General features: G+C 43.3%; 1 protein-coding gene across 16 annotated transcripts in view; it reads left to right on the top strand.

Moving 5' to 3' along the window:
* Positions 1-22,371, top strand: part of CELF2 (CUGBP Elav-like family member 2) — a 452,584-nt gene extending 430,213 nt beyond the window's left edge. For 9 of the 16 annotated variants that reach the window (XM_038740993.1, XM_038741000.1, XM_038740994.1 and 6 more), the window contains 4 exons: positions 1,533-1,652; positions 8,915-9,112; positions 14,766-14,909; positions 16,937-22,371. In XM_038740993.1, the coding sequence (XP_038596921.1) occupies positions 1,533-1,652; positions 8,915-9,112; positions 14,766-14,909; positions 16,937-17,064 (590 nt within the window). In that variant the 3' untranslated portion in view covers positions 17,065-22,371. Of the gene's footprint in view, positions 1-1,532; positions 1,665-8,914; positions 9,113-9,300; positions 10,239-14,765; positions 14,910-16,936 lie in introns of those variants that run through there. The other 7 variants (XM_038740992.1, XM_038740997.1, XM_038740999.1 and 4 more) reach the window with 4 other exon arrangements.
* The last annotated feature ends 710 nt before the right edge of the window (positions 22,372-23,081 follow it).

Genomic DNA, 23,081 nt, shown 5'->3' with positions numbered 1-23,081 from the left:
CAGCTGATGTCAAGTCATCTTTACGTTGCCTCATCGGCACATCCTTCCTGCCAAAGACAGATGGAACTCCTGGAGTCATTGGTGTCCTGAGGAACACCCTTGTGCTTGTCGGTCAGGAATAAATTACTCCTTCCAAGCTGCCATTCCCTAGTATTCAAAAAGAAACTAGGGCCTACCATTTGGTAGCAATGGAGAGTTTAAGATTCCTCTTGAAGGCACTTTTAATCACCCTTTTCTACCAACAAACAGGGCCCCCCTTGGGCATGATCCACCATGGTTGCCAGTGGAGAAGAGGGAGAGAGCTGTTGTCATGGAGAGAGCATTCAGAACCAGTCAATTGATAGATCAATCATTCATTCAAAAAGTATTTACTGAGCACTTATTATGTGCAAATCGTGAAGGCAGGGTTTACATTTTACTAGCTCTAAGTGTACTGTACTCTCCCAAGGGTTTTGCATAGTACTTGGGAGACCATAGCCAAATTGATGGACATGATCCCTGCCTTCAAAGAGCTTTCAGTCCAGGGGTGGAGAAGACAGACAGTAAATTATAGGTAGGAGGAAGAAGGAAAAGAGAATTGGGCATATGAGTTAGTGTTTAAATAATAAGATGTGTAAAATATGTACAAAAGTGCTACAGGCCGTTGTGAGTTTGGGACAGAAATATTGAACAGGCAGCAGGGTAGATATAAACAGGGAAGATTAGAGATACTCCAGGGAAAGCCTCCCGGAGGAGGTGTGATTTCAGAAGGGCTTTGAAAGTGGGGAGAGCAGTTAGGTACCTGACTTTGCCCCTTAGGCAGTTCTGCTGCTCGTGACTAAGCCACAGAACTCTAAGCCAAGATTGAGAATATCCTCAACAAACCACTCTGCCCAGCTCAAGGAGCTAGCATGGCCAGCCCAAGTGCTTAGTGCAGTGCTCCACACACAGTAAGCACTCAATAAATACGATTGAATCAATACATGAATGGGAACCGTTAGGAAGCAGAGAGGATAAAGGGCAGAAGGGGGGAATTCATGAGCTTCCCAACAGGACTACCAGGGACTTTTCCCAGCTCCCATGGCAAGTAACTTTTTTTTAACCTGATTTGACAGGCTTTCAGCTCTCCTGTTTTTCTCTTTCCTTTGACTGCAAGTTTGTTAATTTGCACCATGTGGACAATGGAATCACCTAGCCTAACTATGCTGTAAGGCCAGGAGAGAGAGGCCCAGTTTGACCTTTGGTTGACTGATCTGTCACTCCTAAGCAGAGGATTGAGTTAATGAATTTTTCGGTGCTGGAAAGAGGTTTCTGCACTGACCATCAATTAGCATTTTAATAGGCTCAGTACAAGCAGTGCGGTGTGGGGCTGATTTTTAGCCCCAAACTCGAACGGCTGAATTACCACAAATTCAGTCTTCTGCCTCTGAAACCTACAGCATGGCTGTCGGACAGGGAAAAATTAAGGATCCCACTTGATCTTGATGTCTGTCAGGTTCTTTTCCAATTCAGTTTATTTTCATATTTTACCCTCCTCTTCTTTTCCCTTCCAGTGGCTGCTTCAACTCCCAATTCCACTGCTGGGGCGGCCATGAATTCCTTGACCTCTCTGGGGACTCTCCAAGGATTGGCGGGAGCTACTGTTGGACTGAATAATATTAATGCACTAGCAGGTACCGTAAACAGTGAGTATTTATTGCTCAGGTGGACAGCCTTTTCCAGCAGCCCCCTTTGGAAAATTATCAGCCTTAATCAATCGGTGGTATTTATTGAGTGCTTACTGTGTGCGGAGCACTGTATCAAGTGCTTGATAACAGATAACCATTAAACGCCAGGGAGAGCTGGATCGGAATAGACAAGGAGAAGCATCAGGAGTGAGCTAAGGGCTTCCCTGGCTCCCCGTGTTTCCTAATCTCTGGTAAATACACGTGGGGACACACCTACACCAAAAGGGTATCTGTGCTTCCCAAGGTGACCCAGGGGATTAGGAGGGAAAATAATCGTGTTTTGGTAAGGAAGGAGTGTTAGAGAGAGAGGAAGCTGCATGGCTTAGTGGATAGAGCACAGGCCTGGGATTCAGAAGGACTTGGGTTCTAATCCCGGCTCTGCCACATCTGCTGTGTGACCTTGGGTAAATAGCTTAACTACTCTGTGCCTCAGTTACCTCATCTGTAAAATGGGGATTAGTAGTGTGAGCCTCACATGGGACAGGAACTGGTATATAACCCAGTGCTTAGAACGGTGCTTGGCACATAGTAAGTGCTTAACAAGTACCATTATTATTATTATTGTAAGTGCTTAACAAGTACCATAATTATTATGATTAATTATTTTTATCATCATCAAAGCACCCAGGCAAGCAAGTCAACTTAATGTGGGTGGCCTTATGCCATGGGAACATTATACTCTTAAAAGTGAGGTATTAAGAATTTAAAGTGTGTTTTAATGTTGCATTCATATAGATCTATCTAAATTCAAACACAGACATAATAAGCAGGCCAGGGTACTTATGGTATTCAGATGTTAACTTTTAGCAAAAGTAGGCCAAAGAGTCACTGGAGCATAGATTAATGGGAAAGGAGATGGACATAACTTTGTCTGGAAATTAAAATCAATCCTTTGCTTTCCTCCTTCCTCCTCCCGCTGCCCCACTAGAGTAGTTTAGGATTGGTAAATTCAATCCGAGAGGTGCTGAATGGACTGTCAAATTGGTTGTCAGGGAAGACCCATTTTCAAAGATGAATTGTTTTTTTGCCAGGGGTCACGGGGTGGGCTTCTCTCGCCTTTTCCGTCACTCCTAGCAGCCATACCCTGTGGAGCCTTTGCTTCCAGAGGGTCAGGTTCTCTCAGTGGGCACCGCGTCTCCGCCTGCCCTGGCACTGAAGCTTCAGTCATTCCATTTGTCCAGCTGCTCTAGTTTCAGCCTCTCCGTGATCTTCAGCCGATCCTCGTGCCCCCTTCCCCAAGGCTCCGGGGTAGCCGTAAGCCTATGGGCCAGCCGAAAAGGATGTCTTCCTCAGCAGCATGTGCTCACTTGGATTGCTCTGCATGGTGTCCTTCCGTCAGTGTCATCTGGCTCTTGGCCTGGTCACGTTGTTTTGTTGTGAATTCCTCCTGTGGTCACGAGGGACTGGGTTGGGGTTGGACAGGAAACCGTGGTCAGCTAGTGCATGGGGCCTCATGTCGAGCAGGTGTTGCTTCTGGCAAGGGCACCGACTTAAAGTCTCTGCCATTACAAACATGGCAATCTAAAGGGTCCCTGGAGCCTGAGGGAAGATGAGAAAGACCGTGTCCGATTTCAAATGCTCCCGCTTTCTATCATGTGAGCTGATGTATTGTTTGTGGGCACTGAGTCAAGTATGCATGAAAGGAGAAGCCAACCCTTCTGATTTGACAGTTTGTATCAGGGAGGCACTGTCGGCACTCCCAGCGAGCGAGTGACACTGGGTGTTTGCTCCAAGTTTCACAATTCCTGGGATGGAGAGAACTCTGTATCTCATAGGTAGAACAGTCCTCCCCAATAATATCCCCAATAAACGATTACCTGAATGGCTTTAGCTCCTGCCAAGCCACAGACTCAGCCACACCCTTGCTCCTCCTCATTCCTGCCAAAGAGCACTTCCTGCCAGGGGATGGAGGTTGACTTTAGTTCTTCTTGAGTTTAGCAAACTAAATTCACTGGGGTGAAGAGGGACCAGGGTAATGTGTAGTTAATCCCAAACCACACTTTTCAGTCTATGGTTCCCATCTCTAGGAAAAACTAGCCAGGGTGAGGGTTACCATTGTTCCCTCCCACTTTGTCCTTCTGAGGGAGAAGAGGAGCAAGATCAGTGATGTCGATTGTGGAATTGTACTTTCCAAGCGCTTAGTACAGTGTTCTGCACACAGTAAGCACTCAATAAATATGATTGAATGAATGAATGAATAGGGCAGCACCTGCAGGGAGAAAGAGCAGAATCGATTCATAAATCAATGGTACTTATTTACAGTCCTCTAGACCGTAAGCTTATTGTGCGCGAGGAACGCATCTACCAACTCTGTTATACTGTCCACTCCCAAGCGCTTAGTACAGTGCCTTGCACACAAGTGCTCAATAAATACAATTGATTGATTAAGCACTTACTGTGTGTATAGCACTGAACTAAGCACTTGGGGGAGTACAATAAAACAGAGTTGGTAGACACATTCTCCACCCACATTGAACATACGGTCTAGAGAGGGACACAAACATTAACATAAATTAATAAATTATAATACACAATTTACAGATCTATACATAAGTGCTGTGGAAGCTGAGGGAGCAAAGAACTTGAAGAAGCTGTATAAACGGGTTCTTAATTTAGACATCGTAATCTTGTCAAACGTGTCCATCCAAGAATCTGTACGTTACTCTCTGGATGGATTTAAATATATCGGCTTATGAGTTTCCGTTTTATAGGATTCCTTTTTCCAAAGAAGTTGAAATGCTGTTCTTATTTAAATACATGTGAGGGAGGGGAGGGGGGAGAGTGTGTTTGTGTGTATGTACGTATGTGTGTATGCTGAATGGAATTATGTCCATGTCCAGAATTACTGCACTAAGCAGTCATATGCACTAATGGATAATAGACAAGAGATCCAGGGAAAGGGCTTTTTGCTCATATACTGTGCTGCCTTATCACTCTTGTAAATTATTTTCATCTGTATGTTAGAACTATAAAGAGATATGTGCACTCTTATCTGCGCATTTCTATTTATGTGCTCTCTCCATTTGTACGCTTTTCTGGCATAACACACATTTTTGACAGGGGTTTTGGCTAGAGTGGAACTAGGGAATGTGATTCTGACAGCATGAGCCTGATTGGGCTCTCGTAGTGAGGCAGAGGAAGGGTGAGTACACTACAGTGCAGGTATTGATTTTTAACATGAGGTTTTGCTGGAGGACGAACCAGAGGTTGAGAAGAACTGGGTGTAAATGCAGGGAGGAGAGGGACAAGTATTTCTATCAGAGCCCTCAAAACCACCGAGTTGTGGGGTGCAGTCCCAGAGATGGGAGGTAGGTGAGGTGGAAGAGGTCAGTTAAGTTTGATGAGTGAAACCTTCGGTCCAGCCCCACCTGCCTTAGTCTGAGGCCTAGCCCTTCCTTGAGCCTTTCATGTTGTGGGGGGACGGGGGCATTCGTTTCCCTGGAAATGAGTCTAAGGAAAACAGCAGACGAGGAAAGGCATCTTGGTCGAAAATGGGATATAGGATCATTCTGCTGAAAGCATAAGTACATTTAACAAGGCGAGTCAACTCCACAGTGTAGGGGGAAAGAGCCTGGGGCAGCGGCTATTGCCGCTGCTTCGTTTCCTTTTCTGTTTCATCTCCTGCAGGAGTGATTTGCAGGACTGCAAACTACAAGAAAGGCTATGCCACAGTAGAGTGAGCTAACCCCCCAAAATGTATAACTGGCAGACTGATGACTAATCAAGATAACATGTTATCGTAATACTTGGCTCTGGTGTTGGGAAATTATTTCATCACTTAGCTGCTGTATAGTGGAGGATGAGATGATATATCTTTTTGGGAGCATTTATCTTCAGCTCGCAGTGGCCAAACCCCAAGTGTGGGCATGAAAGAAATGATAAAAGCTCAGCTCCAAATACTCCAAAGAATTGCGTAAGCGGAAATAATTCGCAAGTTTCAGGCCAGATTTCTCCTTGCTCACCAAGCTCTACTGGAGTGTCTTTTCATCCTATTTTAACTTCCCTTCCCCACTCAACTCAGCGTGGTCTAGAGGATAGAGCACAGGACTGGGAGTCAGAAGGATCTGGGTTCTAATGCCGGCTCTGTCATGTGCCTGCTGTGTGACCTTGGACAAGTCACTTAACTTCTCCGTGCCTCAGGTACCTCATCTGTAAAATGGGGATAAAGATTGTGAACCTCATGTGGGACAAGGGACTGTGTCCAACTTAATTTCCTTGTATCCACCCCAGCTCTTAGAACCGTGCCTGGCTCATGGTAAGCACTTAACAAATGCCACAATTATTATTATTATTATCAGTCCCTCCCTGGTCTTTGCTTTAGGTATTATCCTGAGGGTTTAAGGTCCTCCCCACACTGCAGTCAGGCAGGGCAAAGAGACTCAGCCCCTCACCTCCCCATGCCCAGAGAGGCCTGTTGGTTCTGCCTTCATCTCAGGGGTTCAGTGCAAATTGGAGCGGGACTAGGTGGTTCTAACCCAGACTATAAGTTTGGATCTATTTTAGAGTGATCCTAGGAAATTGGTTTACTTTAGCTTAAGACGACTGAGGTGATCCAGGATCCATCATAGAGAGGTCCCAGAGCTAGGCTGGAACCAGTTTGGGACTCCCAGAGTGCACTGGAGAAGAGGTAGCATGGAGCTACTCCAGACCTTGGAGATTCCCATTGGAGCTGGATGGGACAGGACCAAGCTCTGGGAGTGTGGGGAAGGGACAGTGGCCACTGCATTCCCTTGTGGGGAGGTGGGGAGGAAGAGAGTGAGAGAGAGAAAGAACACATTCTGAGATCCTGTGATTTTTTTTCCCAGGTTTCAGCCAAGAGTCAGCTCTTTAGGTTTGGGTTCCTGAATATCCTCTCTTTGTGAAAAGAGATGCAGTTAGCAAGATAAGAAAGAGATTGAATGAACTAAATAGGAAATTTGTTCCCTCCCTCACTTCCTGGGGATGATAAACAGTATTATCAAGAGGACAGTGGTGAAAGAGCAAGTAATAGCAGGTACAGAACTTAATTATCAAATCTCCTTACCCCAGGTTCTTTTTGGGGGTTTTTAATGGCATTTATTAAATGCTTACTATGTGCAAAGCACTGTTCTAAGCGCTGATTGCTAAGGTTGCTAATTGACCACAGGACAGTCCATGTGGAGTTTTTTCTCCCCAACAAGCTTCTTCACCTTTAATATCGCCGAACAGTAGCCCCAGTCTCTAAAGCATTTTCTTTCCAAATCCCTCCCAGTGACTGGGATTTACTAATCCAGGGGTCTGAAGGCAGTGATACACTCACTTCCATGTCCTGAATTGGTTTAAAAGTTAACAGTGTCAAAGCAGGTTTCAAGACAGAATTCATAGACTTTTGCCAGACTCAGCAAACACTATGGGGTTAGAGAGCATCAGAATGAAAAGCAAAAAAAAAGAAACATATGCTAGCCGACACCCATTTCACCCCAGTCAGCCTATGGTGTGATTCAGTTTCCTGCAGCCCAGGACATCTTGGTTGACTTGGCATACTTTTGACCAATGATCAGAATAATGTGATACCGTGTCTACCTGGAATATAGACTCCTCTGTCAGCACTCAAATGGTTACGTGGAAAAAGGAGTTGCTGAAGGAAGTAAAGTGCTTTCATGCAATTGACCTAAACAGTACCGATACATTTAAAAACAATGGTACAGAACCTAATAAAGTCAATCCCATAATCAAATGTCAAATGTAAATATATACTAATAATAAGAGATTGTGAATTAAATGTCTTTGTGAACATTTGTAAATATTTTATTTTCACAGTTTTATCCTTCTTATCTTATTCAGCAAAAAGGCACCTGTTCTTACATACTATAGATCATTAGCATTCGCTAAATAAAGAACAAACAGCTGCTGACAAGGGCTTTCACATCTCTGTTCAAGTCAGTCAAAAAACTTTAGAGGTTGAGGGAAAGAGAAGCCTGAAAGGAGGGAGGCATGTGAGTCTGGACTACAAAAGTAAAGTGTTACCTTAAAATGAAAGTGCTCTTTAAGAAATACTGGTGTATTAAAATTCCATAGAGCTATATTGCAAAAGAACACTCAAAGCAGGATGTTGTAACAGGGATCCCTATAACTTTAAGCAAATGGAGATATATATATATGTATGTGTGTGTGTGTGTGTGTGTGCATGCGCGCGCACAGCTACAGCTTCAACTTTCTAGCTCGTATACATCCCAGATGGATTTTAATACCCTTTCTCTAACAGTGATTTGTTCCCCCTTTGTCTCCTTCTTCCTACCCCTCTCCAAACCAGCTCTGCTGGCCCAGTTGCACAAGGAAGGCCATACCAAGGCCACCATTCACTGGCCTACCTCCTTATATCAGACAGATAATTGTTTTACCCCACGTCAAAGCCTTAATGAAGGCATATGTCCTCCAGGAAGCCTTCCCTGACTGAGACCTCCTCTCCTCTTCCCCTGCTCCCTTCTGCATCACCCTGACTTGCTCCCTTTATTCATCCTCCCTCCTAGCCCCACAGCACCTATGTATATTTCTGTATTTATTTATGTATATTAATGTCTGTTTCCCCCTCTAGACTTTGAGCTCATTGTGGGAAGGGGATGTGTCTGTTATTGAATTGTACTCTCCTAAGCACTCAGTACAGTGCTGTGCACACAGTAAGCACTTAATAAATACAACTGAAATTGAGCAAATAAGGAAATACGCGCAGTACAAATGTTCTGTCATGGAGCAGCCATTAGACAGATTCAGGGCTTAAGGCTTGGTCTCATCCATCGCCAGTTCTTCCACTTCCATCTCAGTCTCCCGCTGCCAAGAGCTGTGTGTGAATGATTTCACTATAAGGAGTGGCTTCTGCCATTAAACACAAGTAGAGTCACGAGGAGAGAGAGTGGTGTCTCCGAGACGAAGTGTTCTTGCCAGGAGCAAATTGCATGTGAATAAGATCCAGATGTCCAACTTAAGTTCCCAGTTGACTTTTAACCAAAGCTACGGGGCTTAATTTTTGTTCTCGTTGTTGATGTCGTCATTGTTGTTCGGTGTAACTGTAACTCGTTCTTTGTAACTGTGGTACTTCCGGCGGGTCTGTGTCTTCGGTTCATTTTGGTGACGTGCCAGCTTGCATGCCCTTGCCTTCCATGTCCTTGTGTCAAATGATGCTCCGACTTCCTATGGAAAGCACTAATGAACAAGTGCAATTTCTCTTCTCTATTGTTGGGTTTTTTGTAAAGTTGCTCAAATGCTCTCAGGTATGGCGGCTCTGAACGGAGGACTTGGCGCCACAGGCCTGACGAACGGCACGGCCGGCACGATGGATGCCCTCACCCAAGCCTACTCAGGAATCCAGCAGTACGCGGCAGCCGCCCTGCCCACGCTCTACAGCCAGAGTTTGTTGCAACAGCAGAGCGCGGCCGGCAGTCAGAAAGAAGGTAAGGCCGCCCACCACCGTCCTCGCTCGCGAACTCTGCGGTGCTGCGATCTAAATTGAGCCGCCGCTAAAGAGAAAAGAAAAAAAGAAAGTCCGTTTTGTTTTCATTTTGACTTTTCATGGATATTTTTCGGGAGAAACCGGATCGGCCTAACCATTTATTTTAACCTTTTCTCCTTCCCTGTTCAGTGTTATATTTTTTTTATCCTTTGATTTAATTTTGTCATCTATCCTTCAAGGTGGATGTGCTGCCCATTGTGTGTTAATGTACAAGTTGTTCAGCTGCTGTTTGTAAAGAGACACCAGTTATATTTTTTTTAATGGCCTGGATCGCTCTTTTTTTCCCTAAATATGATATTTTTGGATGTTGGGAAGGATAAAACAATAACATGTTGTGTGGGTGACTCCTTCTCTCTTCCCCCACCCTCCCTGGTTTTGTGGCTTTCCACACACCCTGTGATTGTGTAGCTGCTTGTTATTAGACTCTAGTTTTCAGGTTAATGACAAGGTCCGCTCTTGGGATTGAGGGGTTCTTTGTTTAATTGTGGGTCTGCAGGGGAAGCAAATAAATGATTGATTGCCTCTCTTTCTCTGCCAATAGAGCAAAAAAAACCTCAGGAAGTTAATGCTAAGAATAAATTAATGCTCATTATAAAATGTTTAGTGGGCCGGGATGAATAAGGGTAGCTTGTACCTCCGTTTTCTTGTGTTTGGTCGCTTTCTCCTAAACGACTAGCTGCTTTGAGACAAAAGAGGGAGATTAGCGTGTGCTTTCCAAAATCGTCACTGTTGTCACTTTTTCCAAATCCTAAATGAGGCAGGAAAAGAGAGTTAGGATATGGCGGTTCTAAGACTGATTTTTCAGAAATTTTCTTTTGGCACTTTCCCCTCTCTCCTTCTCTTCCCCCTTTACCCCCCGACCCCTACCCCATAGTTCCTCTCTGCTTCTGTCTAGATACACTGACTTAAAATGTGGTGTTTTAGTAAGCAGTAGCACAGTTTCAGCCCCTGAAGTTGTAGCTTTTTAAGGGACACTGACAGCTTAAAAATTACATGTGCAAAAAAATGTTTGTGATCTGTTTATTAATAACATCGTAGACCATTAAATGCAAGAAGTCGTAACCTCATTATTTTTCATCATTTCTGCTCTCTCTTGACCTTTGAATTTTAATTTTGATGACTAGAGTTAAAAACCACACAGGGCTCAGATAAAGACAGAGCAATGGGGTTCTTTATAGCATAGAGGGAAGCGCCCCTTTCCTTCTAAAATCCCACATTTACTGACAAATCGCTGTCTCTACCCAAGGGCCGAAACATCAGGGAGACAGGTGCCATGTAGGCACCTAGACATCCTGTCAGACACTTATTCACTCAGCTAGAAAATGGCCCCTTCCCACTGGGGAAATTATAGCCAATCTCTTTTTACCACTTGGATGGAAACCTTCCCAGCAATGGTTCCTCTTGGCACAAAGCTGGTTTTATTCCTCACAATGAAAGGAGCCCCCAAAACAACGTGATGGACTCATGAGTGAGTCCTCACATCATGTGGCTAAGAGGTTCATCGGTACTTTAAGTTCCCCCAGAGGGCATGGCAGTGCCAATGGAGTTGGGTTTTTCCCATCTAAGTCTGCTGGGGAAGAATTCCAGCCTCAGGTGGGAAGGGTAAACCATTTCTCCAGACAGCAGGAAAGGACAAAGAAATAAACTAACTCATGCCCTGCCTGCTTTGCCACAACCTTGCCCATATTCCCACACTGACCTGTGACTGTCACTAGCTAAGGTACTGAGTGACACTGAATCCTTAATCCCTTGTGAATAAAATCTCACTGGAAACAGTGTTGGATCAATTCCCAGCAAGAGTTCATTTGCTCCTCAAATCCTTATTCCCAGGGAACATTTTGCTCCCTTGGATAATTTAGCATGAAGCAGCATGGCATAGTGGATAGAGCATGGGCCTGGGAGTCAGAAGGTCCTGGGTTCTAATCCTGGCTCCGACACTTGTCTGCTGTCTGGCCTTGGGCAAGTCACTTCACTTTTCTGTGCCTCAGTTCCCTCAACTGTAAAATGGGGTTGAAGACAGTGAGCCCCATGTGGAACAACCTGATTAACTTGTATCTGCCTCAGCGCTTAGAACAGTGCTTGGTACATAGTAAGCACTTAACAAATACTATTATTATTATTATTATTATCGATCAGGGTCAGAAGCCAGCACCACCATTATAAGCATGAGCCCCTCTAAACAGGCTAATGTGCAGGTTGGTATATGTGTCATATGCTCAACAAATATGGTCTATGTGCAGCAGCAGTAACTTAGTAACCTCTCCCTTTTGGAGCCACCATTTTTCTAAACCAAGGAGCCCATGTCAGTTCAGTCTGAAATCCATATCCCTAAGTCTATCGGGCCCAGGAATTTTGATTACCTCCCCCTGTTCTCCCCAACCTCCCTTGAGCTTCCCTGGTTTGTAAGGAGGTTTAGACATAAAGGCAGCTGCAGCAATTCAGCCCCCCGCCCCCCATTATGAACTGGGGAGCCCTAGCTCAGGTGGTGGTTGGTTTCCTGGAGCACCTTAACACTAACCAGCAAGACCCGAACCTTAGGCAAGAGACAAAGAACTAAACAGCTGGGCACTCTGTACTTCCTCTTCAAGTAGCATCAACTGAAAGAACACTCATTTAGACCCAAGCCACAGTGATGAGTGGAGCTGAGTTTTCCTCCCCCACCTGCTAGTTGATTAGTTGAGCAGGGGATGTCCGGGTTTTGAAGCGAGAAGAGGAGAGGGAGGCGATCCCACAGACTTTGGGAAATAGGACCTACAGGTTCTAAGAGCTCAGGAGAATTGAATCCCAGTGTTCAGGGAGCAGCTTCCTCCTTGTCATCCCAGAGCCCAAGAATTTCCTTTTGTGCCCACCCGATTCACCTCATGCTGACAATACAATCCAGAGCCTTTGTCTGCTGTGTGGCCTTGGGCAAGTCAGTTCACTTCTCTGGGCCTCTGTGCCCTCATCTGGGAAATGGGACTCGAGATTGTGAGCCCCACATGGGACAGGGACTGTGTCCAGTCCAATTTTCATGTATCCACCCCAGCTCTTAGTACAGTGCCTGGTACTGTTAAGTGCCTAACAAATACTACAGTTTTTATTCTTATTACAAAGAAGCCCTAGACTCTTATAATGTCTTGAGACCTCCTCCCTGGAACAGTCAATTAAATAAATCTCTCAATCAGGGGCATTTATTGAGCACTAACTGGGGGCAGAGTACTATAGTAAGCATCTGGGGGAGAACAACAGTTAGTAGACATGGCCCCTGCCCTTGAGGAGCTTACAATCTAGCTGGGAAGACAGACACTGAAATAATAGAAAGGAGTAAAGAGAGAGGGGGAAAGAGGTGTGAGAGTTTGCGTTGAAGTAATAGGGTTTGTAAGATATGTACATCAAGTGCTACAGGAGGCAGGTCAGTCCCATTATGCTTTTCTCTTATATTATGGTTTAGTTGGCACAGTGATTCTATTTGGTTTCCAGGCGGCATCAAGTCCTTTGCCTTCCAAGCCAGGCCCCTTAGCCCTTTCTCTATGCACAATTGGCTCCTTAGAGTCAACCTGACTGGTTTGACTTGGCCCCTCGCCATGCTGTACCCTCTGAGCTAGATTTTGCAATGGGTTCTTCCAGCTAGCAACAACAACAGAAATTTCCACTGCTTTCTTTTTCTGTCACTTGCATGGTCTTAGAGCCACTACATTAATATTTGTTTTGTTAATAAAAAAGCATGGAAAACATTTTAAACCTTTTTAAATCTTAATCTGGGAGCCTATTTCAGGGCCCAGTGTTCCTTTAAAATACAGACTGCCCCTATCGTGCTGGGTTTCTAGTGGGGACCGGAGAAGAGAAGGCGCTCTGGTCTTAATGTCCTCTGCTTCTTGGTTTTTCATTGTTCCCCACTGATGTCTGGTGGATCGTTGAGGAGGGAGTCAGCCCCAGAGGGAAATATCATCGTAGCTGGGAACACTTAAACAGGGCTGAGACATTTCAGGCTTTTTGTTTCAGGGCTCTGAACCCTCGGTTTCTCCTCTGAATTTAGGAACGTCCCATTCGTTGGAAGGATTTTTAATTTTTTTGTCTTTTTTTGTGGGAAGAAACTTGGTTTGACTTTTCCTTGTATCCTGCCAGGTGATTTTCTCCATTTCATTTTTACAAAGTTCTTTTTCCCCACATTTTATTTTTTCTCTCCAACCCATACACCCCCCTGTCTAGGGCAAACATTGCAGCCCCCTCCCCTCAGGCTCTGAGAGGGGCAGACAGTCCTGGTTCCTCTAATGTGAACACCAGTTGCGGCTCCATGAATCAATCTGCTGCAGAAGGTACTCCACCGGCGTGTGGCCTGCGCTCTCTCCGCCCTCCCCAGACCGCAAGCACATCACATCAAGAACCAGCCAGCCTCCATTCACCATTATACCTGGGGCAATAATAGTGACTTAGACCACTCCAGAACCAGCTGGAAGCCACAGTTGCACTATCCCCATTGCTACCCCTGACATGAAAGGCTTCCTTCAGGGTTCAACTGGAGGATTACTTTCTAGCCATTTTTTCCCTTCCTTCCTTTTTACCCCCAACTTGTAGACCGCTGTGGTAGAGGTGGGCTGAGGGTGGGCTGAGACAGTAACCAGCTCGTGTAGTTGAGGAAACGTTGGTGCCGAGGGGCTCCTGGTCCTTCCTTTTGTTTCCTTCAGTGCAGTTGTCTCCTCAAGGAAAGTGACTCTCTCATGGGGGCAGTGGCCTCTTGGCTTCCCGATCACATCTGCCCACATCCTGGGCCAGGACGGAATTTCTCAGGCAGGGGCATTTACTGAGCGCTAACTGTGGGCAGAGCACTGTACTTAGTGCTTGGAAAGTACAGACGAGTTGGTAGACGTGATCCCTGACAAGAAGCTGCCAGTCTAAACCCCCTCCCATCTCAGGGCTGAGGCTCAAGACTTCTTCTTTCTGTATTTTGAATCCCCAGCTGCCATTATTATTGGTATTATCTGACTGATCTTCGGAGCAATTGTTAGAGACTTGACCATCAGAAAACCGGGGTGTTGGTAGAAAGCAGGAACTCAGACAGGCCCTGATGCTGCCCTGACTACTCCTATTTCATCCAGTACTGGGGGGTGGGAGGGAGCGTCTACAGTCTACACCACCACCTCTCCTCGTCAGAGACCAAGGTGGTCTGGGAAGTGTGATTTTTCTGATTTTCCCCCCCAATCTGTTCCCCCCACACACACACACACACTTCAGTCAGCCCCACAGAGGCAAGTGGAGCCAAGATATTCTGTAAAATAAACCGGTCTGGCCCGAGGGAGCAGGTGGAGTCATGTGGGGCTGTTCTTCCCCAGTCACTTTACTGATCATAATCACGTTTTAAGAAAACAAGACGATGGCCTTAAGACACCAATAATAAAACCTCTGAAGAGACTAGGCATCAGGACAATCTGGAGAAGGATTGCTTTTCTAAGAGAAAACCACATTTCAGCACTGACATTTTGTCCATCTACTTTGCTTTGTTTTAGTACTCTAGAACAACAAGGCTTAGCCTGTCAGTCTTAAAAGCATTACTGAAAAGAGGCAGAAAACCCCTGATTGGATTTGTACATTTCACTCTGCTGTTTCTTTCTCCTCAGGTCCAGAAGGAGCAAACCTCTTTATTTACCACCTTCCCCAGGAGTTTGGAGACCAAGACATTTTGCAGATGTTCATGCCTTTTGGAAATGTTATCTCTGCTAAAGTCTTCATTGACAAACAGACCAATCTGAGCAAGTGCTTTGGTATGCAGTAGAGACTAGCTAGAGTAAAACATTGGTGCGCTCCAGTGGCAAGATGTGGGAAGGAAAAAGATGGCGGCTAGGATTTTAAGAGTCAGAATAAAATCTACTCTGCGTTTTGAATGGGTCAGAGTATATGTGGACACGGCTGGTTAAACAAAACAACAAAAAAAATGGAGCGAAATTCCTGTCCTCCCACAGTCAGGCATGCACGGAAAGGAAGTTAATTGTACCCTATGTTGGGAAATGTCATTTGCTATACTATTAAGTTGCCTGTTGCAGAGACCTAATTATCAACTATTATAGGGCTAAACCTCATCTAGAAATTTTTGTCAATTTAACCCGGTTTTAAACCTGGCAGAAACCCAGGTGGGGAGAGTGCAGAGATGGGACAGCATATGTTAGTGACTACAGTCATTTCCCAGCTGCCAACTGGCGCATGCCAACCTCAAATCACCGAGGATCTCAGATGTCATGGAAATGGGCAACAAGGTACAGGGTGGATGTGGTCTTCTTCACACTGCAGAACTGGTGCTTGTATGAGGGGCAGGGCTAAGAGAGTACGTGCAGTGGTCAGCGACTACCAATAGGAAGGAAGTGATTGGAAAGAAGAGTATAGTGGCTTAAAGATGGGCTGCATGGCGTCTGAGTTTCACCCTGCCTTTCTCCCTGAAGTCTCCTAGTGGGATCTAGCCCCATAATAGTACTTATACTAATTGTGGTACTTCTGAAGGGCAGACTATGTGCCGACTACTCTGCTAACCACTGGGGTAGATACAATATAAGCAGATTGGGCACAGTTTCCTTCCCACCCAGAGCTCACAGTACTTAAATTGGGGAGAGATGAGGTATTCAATGGCCTTGTGTAATAGGACTTTAAAACCCGATTCCCCCACTGCTAGCATTTGTCGGGACCTTCCTGCAAGTTGACGGCATGGAAAGAGGAAGCCATGATCTGCCCGCTTGAGACTACATGATCTGAGTGAGGAAAAGGATGAGGACGGAACTGTAAGATGTGGAGACTGGAGTCAGAGTGGGGCTTAATCTGCAAAGGAACAGTTTGGCCAAAACCCGTAATGGGCAACCAGTCTAAAGAGACTCCTTTCGGGTTCTCCAACTCCATTAGAATAACACCTTTCTAATTTCAGACCTGTCGCCCCTGGAAGGTCTGAAATCCATCTGGTTATGGGGAGTTTCTGTGTCAGTTCATCAGAGATGGAGAGTGGTGGGTGAATGTGAGAGCAAGTATGTATTTGTGGTTTTTTTAAACTACAGTTTTCAAATGTCTGATGGGCAAACGATCAGGAAATTGCTGAAGCAAAGTCATCCTAGCACACTTCCAAGCTGAGGCTTTGGAGTTCCTGATTAAGTAGACAGCAAGAAACAGGTGGGTTTGGCGAGGAGTAGGTTGGTGCAGTTTCAAGGAAAACTGTCCTACAAGTCTGTCTTTCTAATAGGGTGCAAAAATATCCACTCCCCAAGCCCTCCGTCCCGTCCACTATTACCGGTGTCGGCGCACGGACGGTGAGTTGGGCTGGAAGCTGCCCCTTCCTTTCTTACAGCCAAATTTCTTGAAGACGTCTGTTTGCCTGCCTGGGCTAAGTAATGGTAGGAGCCTACAATCTCACCTCATGCTCCAGGGCCCTCGCTAACTTGCCAGAGCCTCGAGTAGATCATTTGCCCAGGCTCCCAGCAGACCAGGAGTCTTAACATTTCTCCACCAAAAGGCCACTTGCTTGTGGCTTAGCTTTTCAGGTGCTGAGAAATGGAACCCCGATCCAGGGAAGAGTGATGGGAAGCGGAGGGCTAGGGAGAGTACAGAGCATCGTGGTCATTAGGAGTAGGGAAAGAGGGCAGGTACAGCACCCCGCCTCAGGTCCGGTTGCAAAATGCCCACCCTCCCATTTGCCGATGAGCTGTGCTGTTCTAATTGTTCTCTCTTTCTCTCTCTCTCTCTCTCTCTCTCACTCCCTTCCTTTCCCCCGACCCCGGGTTCTCTCTCCCACCCGGCCCTGTTCTGTGTCTTCCAGGTTTTGTTAGCTACGACAATCCCGTCTCTGCACAAGCTGCTATCCAAGCTATGAATGGCTTTCAGATTGGCATGAAACGCTTGAAGGTCCAGCTGAAGCGCTCCAAAAATGACAGCAAACCTTACTGATCTTAACCCCAGAAGCTCACTGCTCTTATTTTAGCTTTTTTAGGGTAAGTCCCATGAGCCGACCTGTTGAGTCTCAGCAGGGAGGCGAGAGAGGACCACATTGCCAACTTTCACCAAGAGAGACAGTTATTTTTACATTAAGCCTCCCTTCCCCTGTCCTGCCCACCTCCCCAACACTCCATTATTGAAACTTGGGTTACCTTTTTCCTACCGAGTAAATTCCTGCAGTCGTGCTACTGTATTCTCTTTTATTTGCCGCTTTATCTCATTTCCTTTTTTTAAAGAAAAAGACACACACACACAAACACACAGAGACAGAAAAAAAAGGTGTCACCTTGAGAATCTAAAAGACATACTCTAATGTGCAATTTAACTCTGAAATCACTGGTGCCATGTAAGCACTTCAAGGGGAATAAATGGCTGCTGAGCAGGACACCAGCAGTTTAGAAGTTACTGTGGTGGCCGAGAGTGAAAGTAAAGCCAAGAGAAGCACTTATTTCTAAACCAACAAAAAGTCTTTCCACTACATTGGTTTACTTAAGAAGGATTTTATTTTAGGGTTCAAAGAGACATGACATTTATGGGTCAGATATTACACTGGTTGTCTTTATTTTGCTATTGTTTTTATTTTAGTTTTAGTTTTTAGAAAGGATTAATGTAAAAAAGATTTAGAGATCTGTTTCTTAAAGCTACAGGGTTTAAAAAAATAAAATAAAAATGAGTGAAAATACTTGATGTTTCTTGAAAGATAAATTTAATAATAATAATAAATACATAAATAAATAAAAAGAAAGCCACAGGCCTGTAAATTTTATTTGTAAAAAAAGCATTTCTATTTTTATACAAAATTTTTACTGCCTCAGAAATAATGGAAGTTATTTATTGCCTATTGTTAACTTATTGGATACCTAAAGAGCAGTCTCTGTACTAGCTAGATCCTTTTGAAGTAGTCTCTAGAGTAATCGGAGCAGGAATGGGCCTTTTTTCACCGTTGAACCCTAGACCTAAAGTTCATGCTTTATCCTCTTGTTGTTTGTATTTGTCTGGTTATTTTGTTCGTAGTTTCCATTACCTAGTTTAAAGTTCGGTTGTCTTGCCTTTCCCCTTATGTGACATTTGTTGAAACTGGTTCCTTTCCCCACCTCCCTCCCCTCACCCCAAAACCACCCGAATCCATCCCCTCTGTGCTCTCTCCGGATGGATTCCCTTGGGGTTTCATTGTGCTGTGGACAAAGATTGTTAGAAATGCAAATTATGTGAACGGCTCCTAGGCTCCTAAAGATGTGAGATTTGCATTAGTTTTCCTCTGCACCCATGAAAGTGATTTTGTTTCTGCTGCATAGATTCTGTGTAACTTTTTACTCTTCCTGTTTTTTCCCTAGACATCTTCATGCCCGTTAGTTCATCGTTTGCCTAGCATGTCCCTGTGGCGTCTCAAAAAAAAAGTTTCATCGTCCAGTCATTGTTTCTGATGTCTTTCTGACCTCACATCATATTTGGTTCTCCTACTGACCTTTGACCTAGTTTGACCTTTGAAATTTGCATGACCTCATCTAGCTATGAATTCTGGGAAGTCAATGTGAAAAATATTGCTGCATTCATGCAAGACTGAAATTTAATATTAGACAAATTAATTATAGAAAAAAAACCTGTGGCAAAAATGTTTCTTTATTTCTTTTTTTTTTTCTTTTCATAAAACAGACTTGAAAGTATTATACAGGGATTGGCATTCTTCCCGGTCACTGGTAACAATAGCAATATGTGTCCAGGGACACAGAATGTTGGTTTCTAACAGACTACTTCCAAAAACAGTTTGAGAAAAAAAACTGTCTGATTTTAAGTCTCTAGAGGTCTGTAATAGTTTTTACATTTTTCAGGCAGTGTAAAGTTTTTTGATAAGGCCATTTTAGGTGGCTCACTTTCTCATTAAAATATATATATAGAACCACTTTTTGTAGATTAGTATAAAAAATATTTACCCTGTTTTGGGGCAAATGCTACCTATTTGTGTCACCTTTTGCTGAACTGACTCACAGTTAGACAATCCATGGTTTAATGCACATGAAATTACCTATATTTTATACTGTTTCAATGTACAGGAGAAAGGTTACTGTAAACCGTGTTACGTTGGTGCTTCTGTGAATTAAGTTGTGGTTTCATCATGAGTCTTATGGTCCTAAGTGTTCTATGTTGATAAGACAAGTTTAAAAATTGGTTTACTTGAACAAAACAAAAAAAAAAAGAGTTTCAAAAAAAAGTTGTTTGCTTAAAAAAATTTTCATGTGAAAAAAAAAAAAACCTATTCCAGAATAAGTTTTGTGTTGGCTTGTGAAGCATTGATGTATTTTTTTTTATTGTGGACAATTTAGATGTGTTTGTGTTCAGCAAAATGTGATCTGTTTTTTTCTTTTAAAGGAAAAAAAAAACAGTGAAAATATTTAGTGCCAAATTCCAAAGGTACTTCCTTCCTAGAGCTTCAGTGTGTTTCTTGTGAGAAGTAATTTGATAACATGGGTATTTTATTATGTGTTTTGTATAAATCCCTAATATTTAAAAAGAGGTTAAAAAGTTTGTTAACTTGCTATCCTGTGGTCTTGTTGCCTGAAATTGTTATTGTTTGTTATTTCTCTTTGATGTTTTTTGTAAGACATTGTATAAGTGCCCATGTTTCACTTTTTTAACCACTCTGCACATCGATGCTGTGAAGGCAAACCTCACAATGTATTTTCTTCATAATATATGGAAACCTCTAAGGTGAGAAAGTTTTGAACTTTTAACCCTTTCTACCCAGAGCTGTCTTGAATGTTGATATCTTTTATACATTTATCATTTATCCTGGGGTTCTTTTTTGCCATAGATCCTGCCTTGTTTATGGTCTCTTTAATTCATGGTTGGAAGCCCCAAGTGCACAGGGCAGATTTGAAGGACAAAAACATTTTTCCACTCTCTAAATTCCTCACCCCCAGCACCCCCTTTCTGAAGAGCCCAGTGTTTCATCTTGGCTCAAAATGCTATTAAGGTGCTGCTGAAAGAAGCTTCTCAGTATTTACGAAACACAGAGCTCAGTGCAGCACCTGATGAAATCTTTAAAACCCAGTATGCTTTTGGAGTCAGGTACAGTAGTGCTTCCTGGCTGGGAACTTTTGAATGTGCAGTGCAGTTTGAACTACTATTTTTTTTCTCTGGATAAAGTTTACAATAGGCTGATGGGCTGGGGGTGGGAAGTCTCTGACCCGCCAGTAACAACTGTGCAAGCAAGGTGCCCGGATTAGAAGCGAGTAGCCCTTTCACTGCCTTTTTCTGTTCGTTCGTTGGATTTGAATGCATTTCAGAGACTGCACAAGTGAAACTTGCTTCTTCATTACTGTCAACCAAAACTGTTTGCCAATCAAATACCTATCAGCATTACCTGCTACTGTTTCTTTGAAAGTGCCATATTTCTCTGCACAATGTAGAAAAAAGATCATGTAAGGCCTGGAAAAAAAAAATGAATGCCATTAAAAAAAAAAAAAATAATCAAAGCCCTCTGCAAACAGGTCATTGAAATCTTGTGGTGCAGTTTGGTTTCCTTCTCTCTTTCCTATCCTACCTTCCCTCCACTCTCTCCCCACCCGCTTCCTTTGGTTAATGTGTGTGGATGTGAAAGCCCTGGGTTGAAAAGGACTAGTCTGTAATGATGCAAAAAAAAATTTCCTTCTTATAGCACATGCACTTATAACTAAATGATTTTTATTCTCCTCACACGTGTTTACTACTGCTGAGGCCTTCCTTCATCCTTCGAGGGCTATTTTGTACTTCCTGCAGAAATCTGCTTATGAACAAAAAGTTATCACCCCTATGTCTCTCTCATATATATATTATATACTGTGTAGGCATATATACATATATATATGAGCACAAGAGAACATCATTTGAATCTCTTAGACTGTTTCACTCAGAATCTTCTCATTTGTCAACCATGTAAATTTCCAAAGTTTTTTTAGTTGTTGTTTTTTTTCCAGATTGCTTCCACATCATAGTTTACCTCTTTCCCCTCTTCCCACCCTCCCATCTACCGGAGTGGACTGAACACAGTTCAGTAGGAGGTTTAGGGTGAGCCTTTTATTTGAGCATTTCTGATTTAGCAGGCAAGCAAGACAATACATTGCATGGGAAAGTTTGGCCCCTTTTTTTAAATATTTGTTGTCATTATTAAGCAAGTTATAGTCCCTCTTTAGAGACAGGTTAGCTCCAGTTCCCTCTGACACTATGAAAAGGCAAAGCTGTAAGAGGGTAAAGGGCCCTAGGCCAGAAGAAAATGGGGAAAAAAAAAAAGCCACAGGGCAACTGCTGAAAGAAAATATATCAAACGGTCATCTTAAAACTAAATTAGAGATTTGCAATGAAATGGCAGTCCTCAAAGGCATAACAAGTTCATCTTTCTTTCACCGTAGGGGTTCTAGTTCTTTGGCTTGTGCTACTCTGGAATCATTTTACTGTTTCTGTTTTTATTATCTTAAGTGCTAACGAACAAGGAAAAAAAAATCTGTAGTTTCATTACCTTTTTGGATAATGTCATACAAAAAAATGTATTTGTGTTTTTTTTGTGCTGTGAGAATTGTTGTTTGTAGACTAAATAATACAATCATTTTGTTTGGAATTATAAAATAGTTTTTAAGTATTGTCTGAGAAAAGCCAAAGTAAATGCAACCTAGTGGAAAACTGTAAGACCATTTGAGTATTGTTTGTTTTATTGATGCATTTGGATTTTGTTGTTTGATGGAATTTGAGCCAAAAAACAAACAAAGTGCAGGCTTTCCTATTTCTACACCTGATTGTACTTATGCATTTTGTACCAGTGGAACTTTTTATACTGGAGATTAAAAACAATGGAAATTTTTGAGGGTCACTCTAGTGAGCCCCCAACCACGACTGATTTCGAGTTTGATTTCTGGTTGGTAGAAAGAAAGTTGGTTTTCTTTTGAGAATTAAAAACTTTGGCTTGATTTCTTTTTCCCTTTGCTTATATCTAGCGTTAGAATTTTGTCTTAAAAAGCGGTAAGTTTCACTTTTTATTCTGTATTGTGCAGTTACACAATAAGGTAATTAGATTAGGAGTACTCAGTCACTTTAAGTGGATAAATGTATTAGTTAAAACTTTAGGGGTTTGCTTTTTTTGCTGTTTAGATCAAAGTTTTTTCTGATTCTTCTGTCCTCATTGTGAACATAATCGTGTAGTTGAAACAGTCAAACTTATTTTTGTAACGTATGTTATTGTGTGATGCAGTTTTTTGCTTCTGTCTCCAATATTAAACCATTTTCCTAATACTTGTCTCTCTCTCTGCGTGTTGTATTGTTGGTGGTCATTATGTGTTAGTAATACATCTACACGCCTCACTGTTTCACGTCCCTGTTTATTTTCTATTTGTTGTGTACTGAGATACAGTCGATTCCACCTAAGTGAATAGCTGACTGGGGAGAAAGGAGGAACTGTGCACTTTAGCGACCCATGGTTTTCATACACCAGATCCATTTCAACTTTTGCTTCCTAAATTGAATCCCATTTTTTCTCACAGGTGTTCGAGGGTGCACCTTAGATACCTGCCTGCAGAGTTGTACTGGAAGGCCTCTGACCACAAATTTTCTTTCTCTCTCTCTCAGACCCCACACCCAGTGATGAAAAAATCATACTCTGGTGCTGATATCGACCTGGAATCAGTTAGGGGTTTTTCTGGGTAGGCTTAAAGAAACAAAACAAAACAAGTCACCTGGACATTCCACTCACCCTGCACAGTAACCACTTGGCTGAATGTCAAACTCTTCAGAAACTAATTGCATTTTCAGTCGAGCTGAGACAGCTCAGGATAAACTCCCCTAATGCACAAGAGACATATAAATTCATTGGATTCACATGTGTGTGTATCTGTCCATCCGTAGATCTCCATGTGGAAGTTACTGAATGATTTATTTAAAAGCTACGTCAATCAGGGAGCGGGGTTAATTATTAAAGCTAATGGAGGGAAAAGCTAACCCCAGTC

This window comes from Tachyglossus aculeatus, assembly GCF_015852505.1.
Source record: "Tachyglossus aculeatus isolate mTacAcu1 chromosome 12 unlocalized genomic scaffold, mTacAcu1.pri SUPER_6_unloc_1, whole genome shotgun sequence".
In the NCBI taxonomy this organism is placed as follows: Eukaryota; Metazoa; Chordata; class Mammalia; order Monotremata; family Tachyglossidae; genus Tachyglossus; species Tachyglossus aculeatus.
This window is presented reverse-complemented; position numbering and strand designations above follow the sequence as displayed.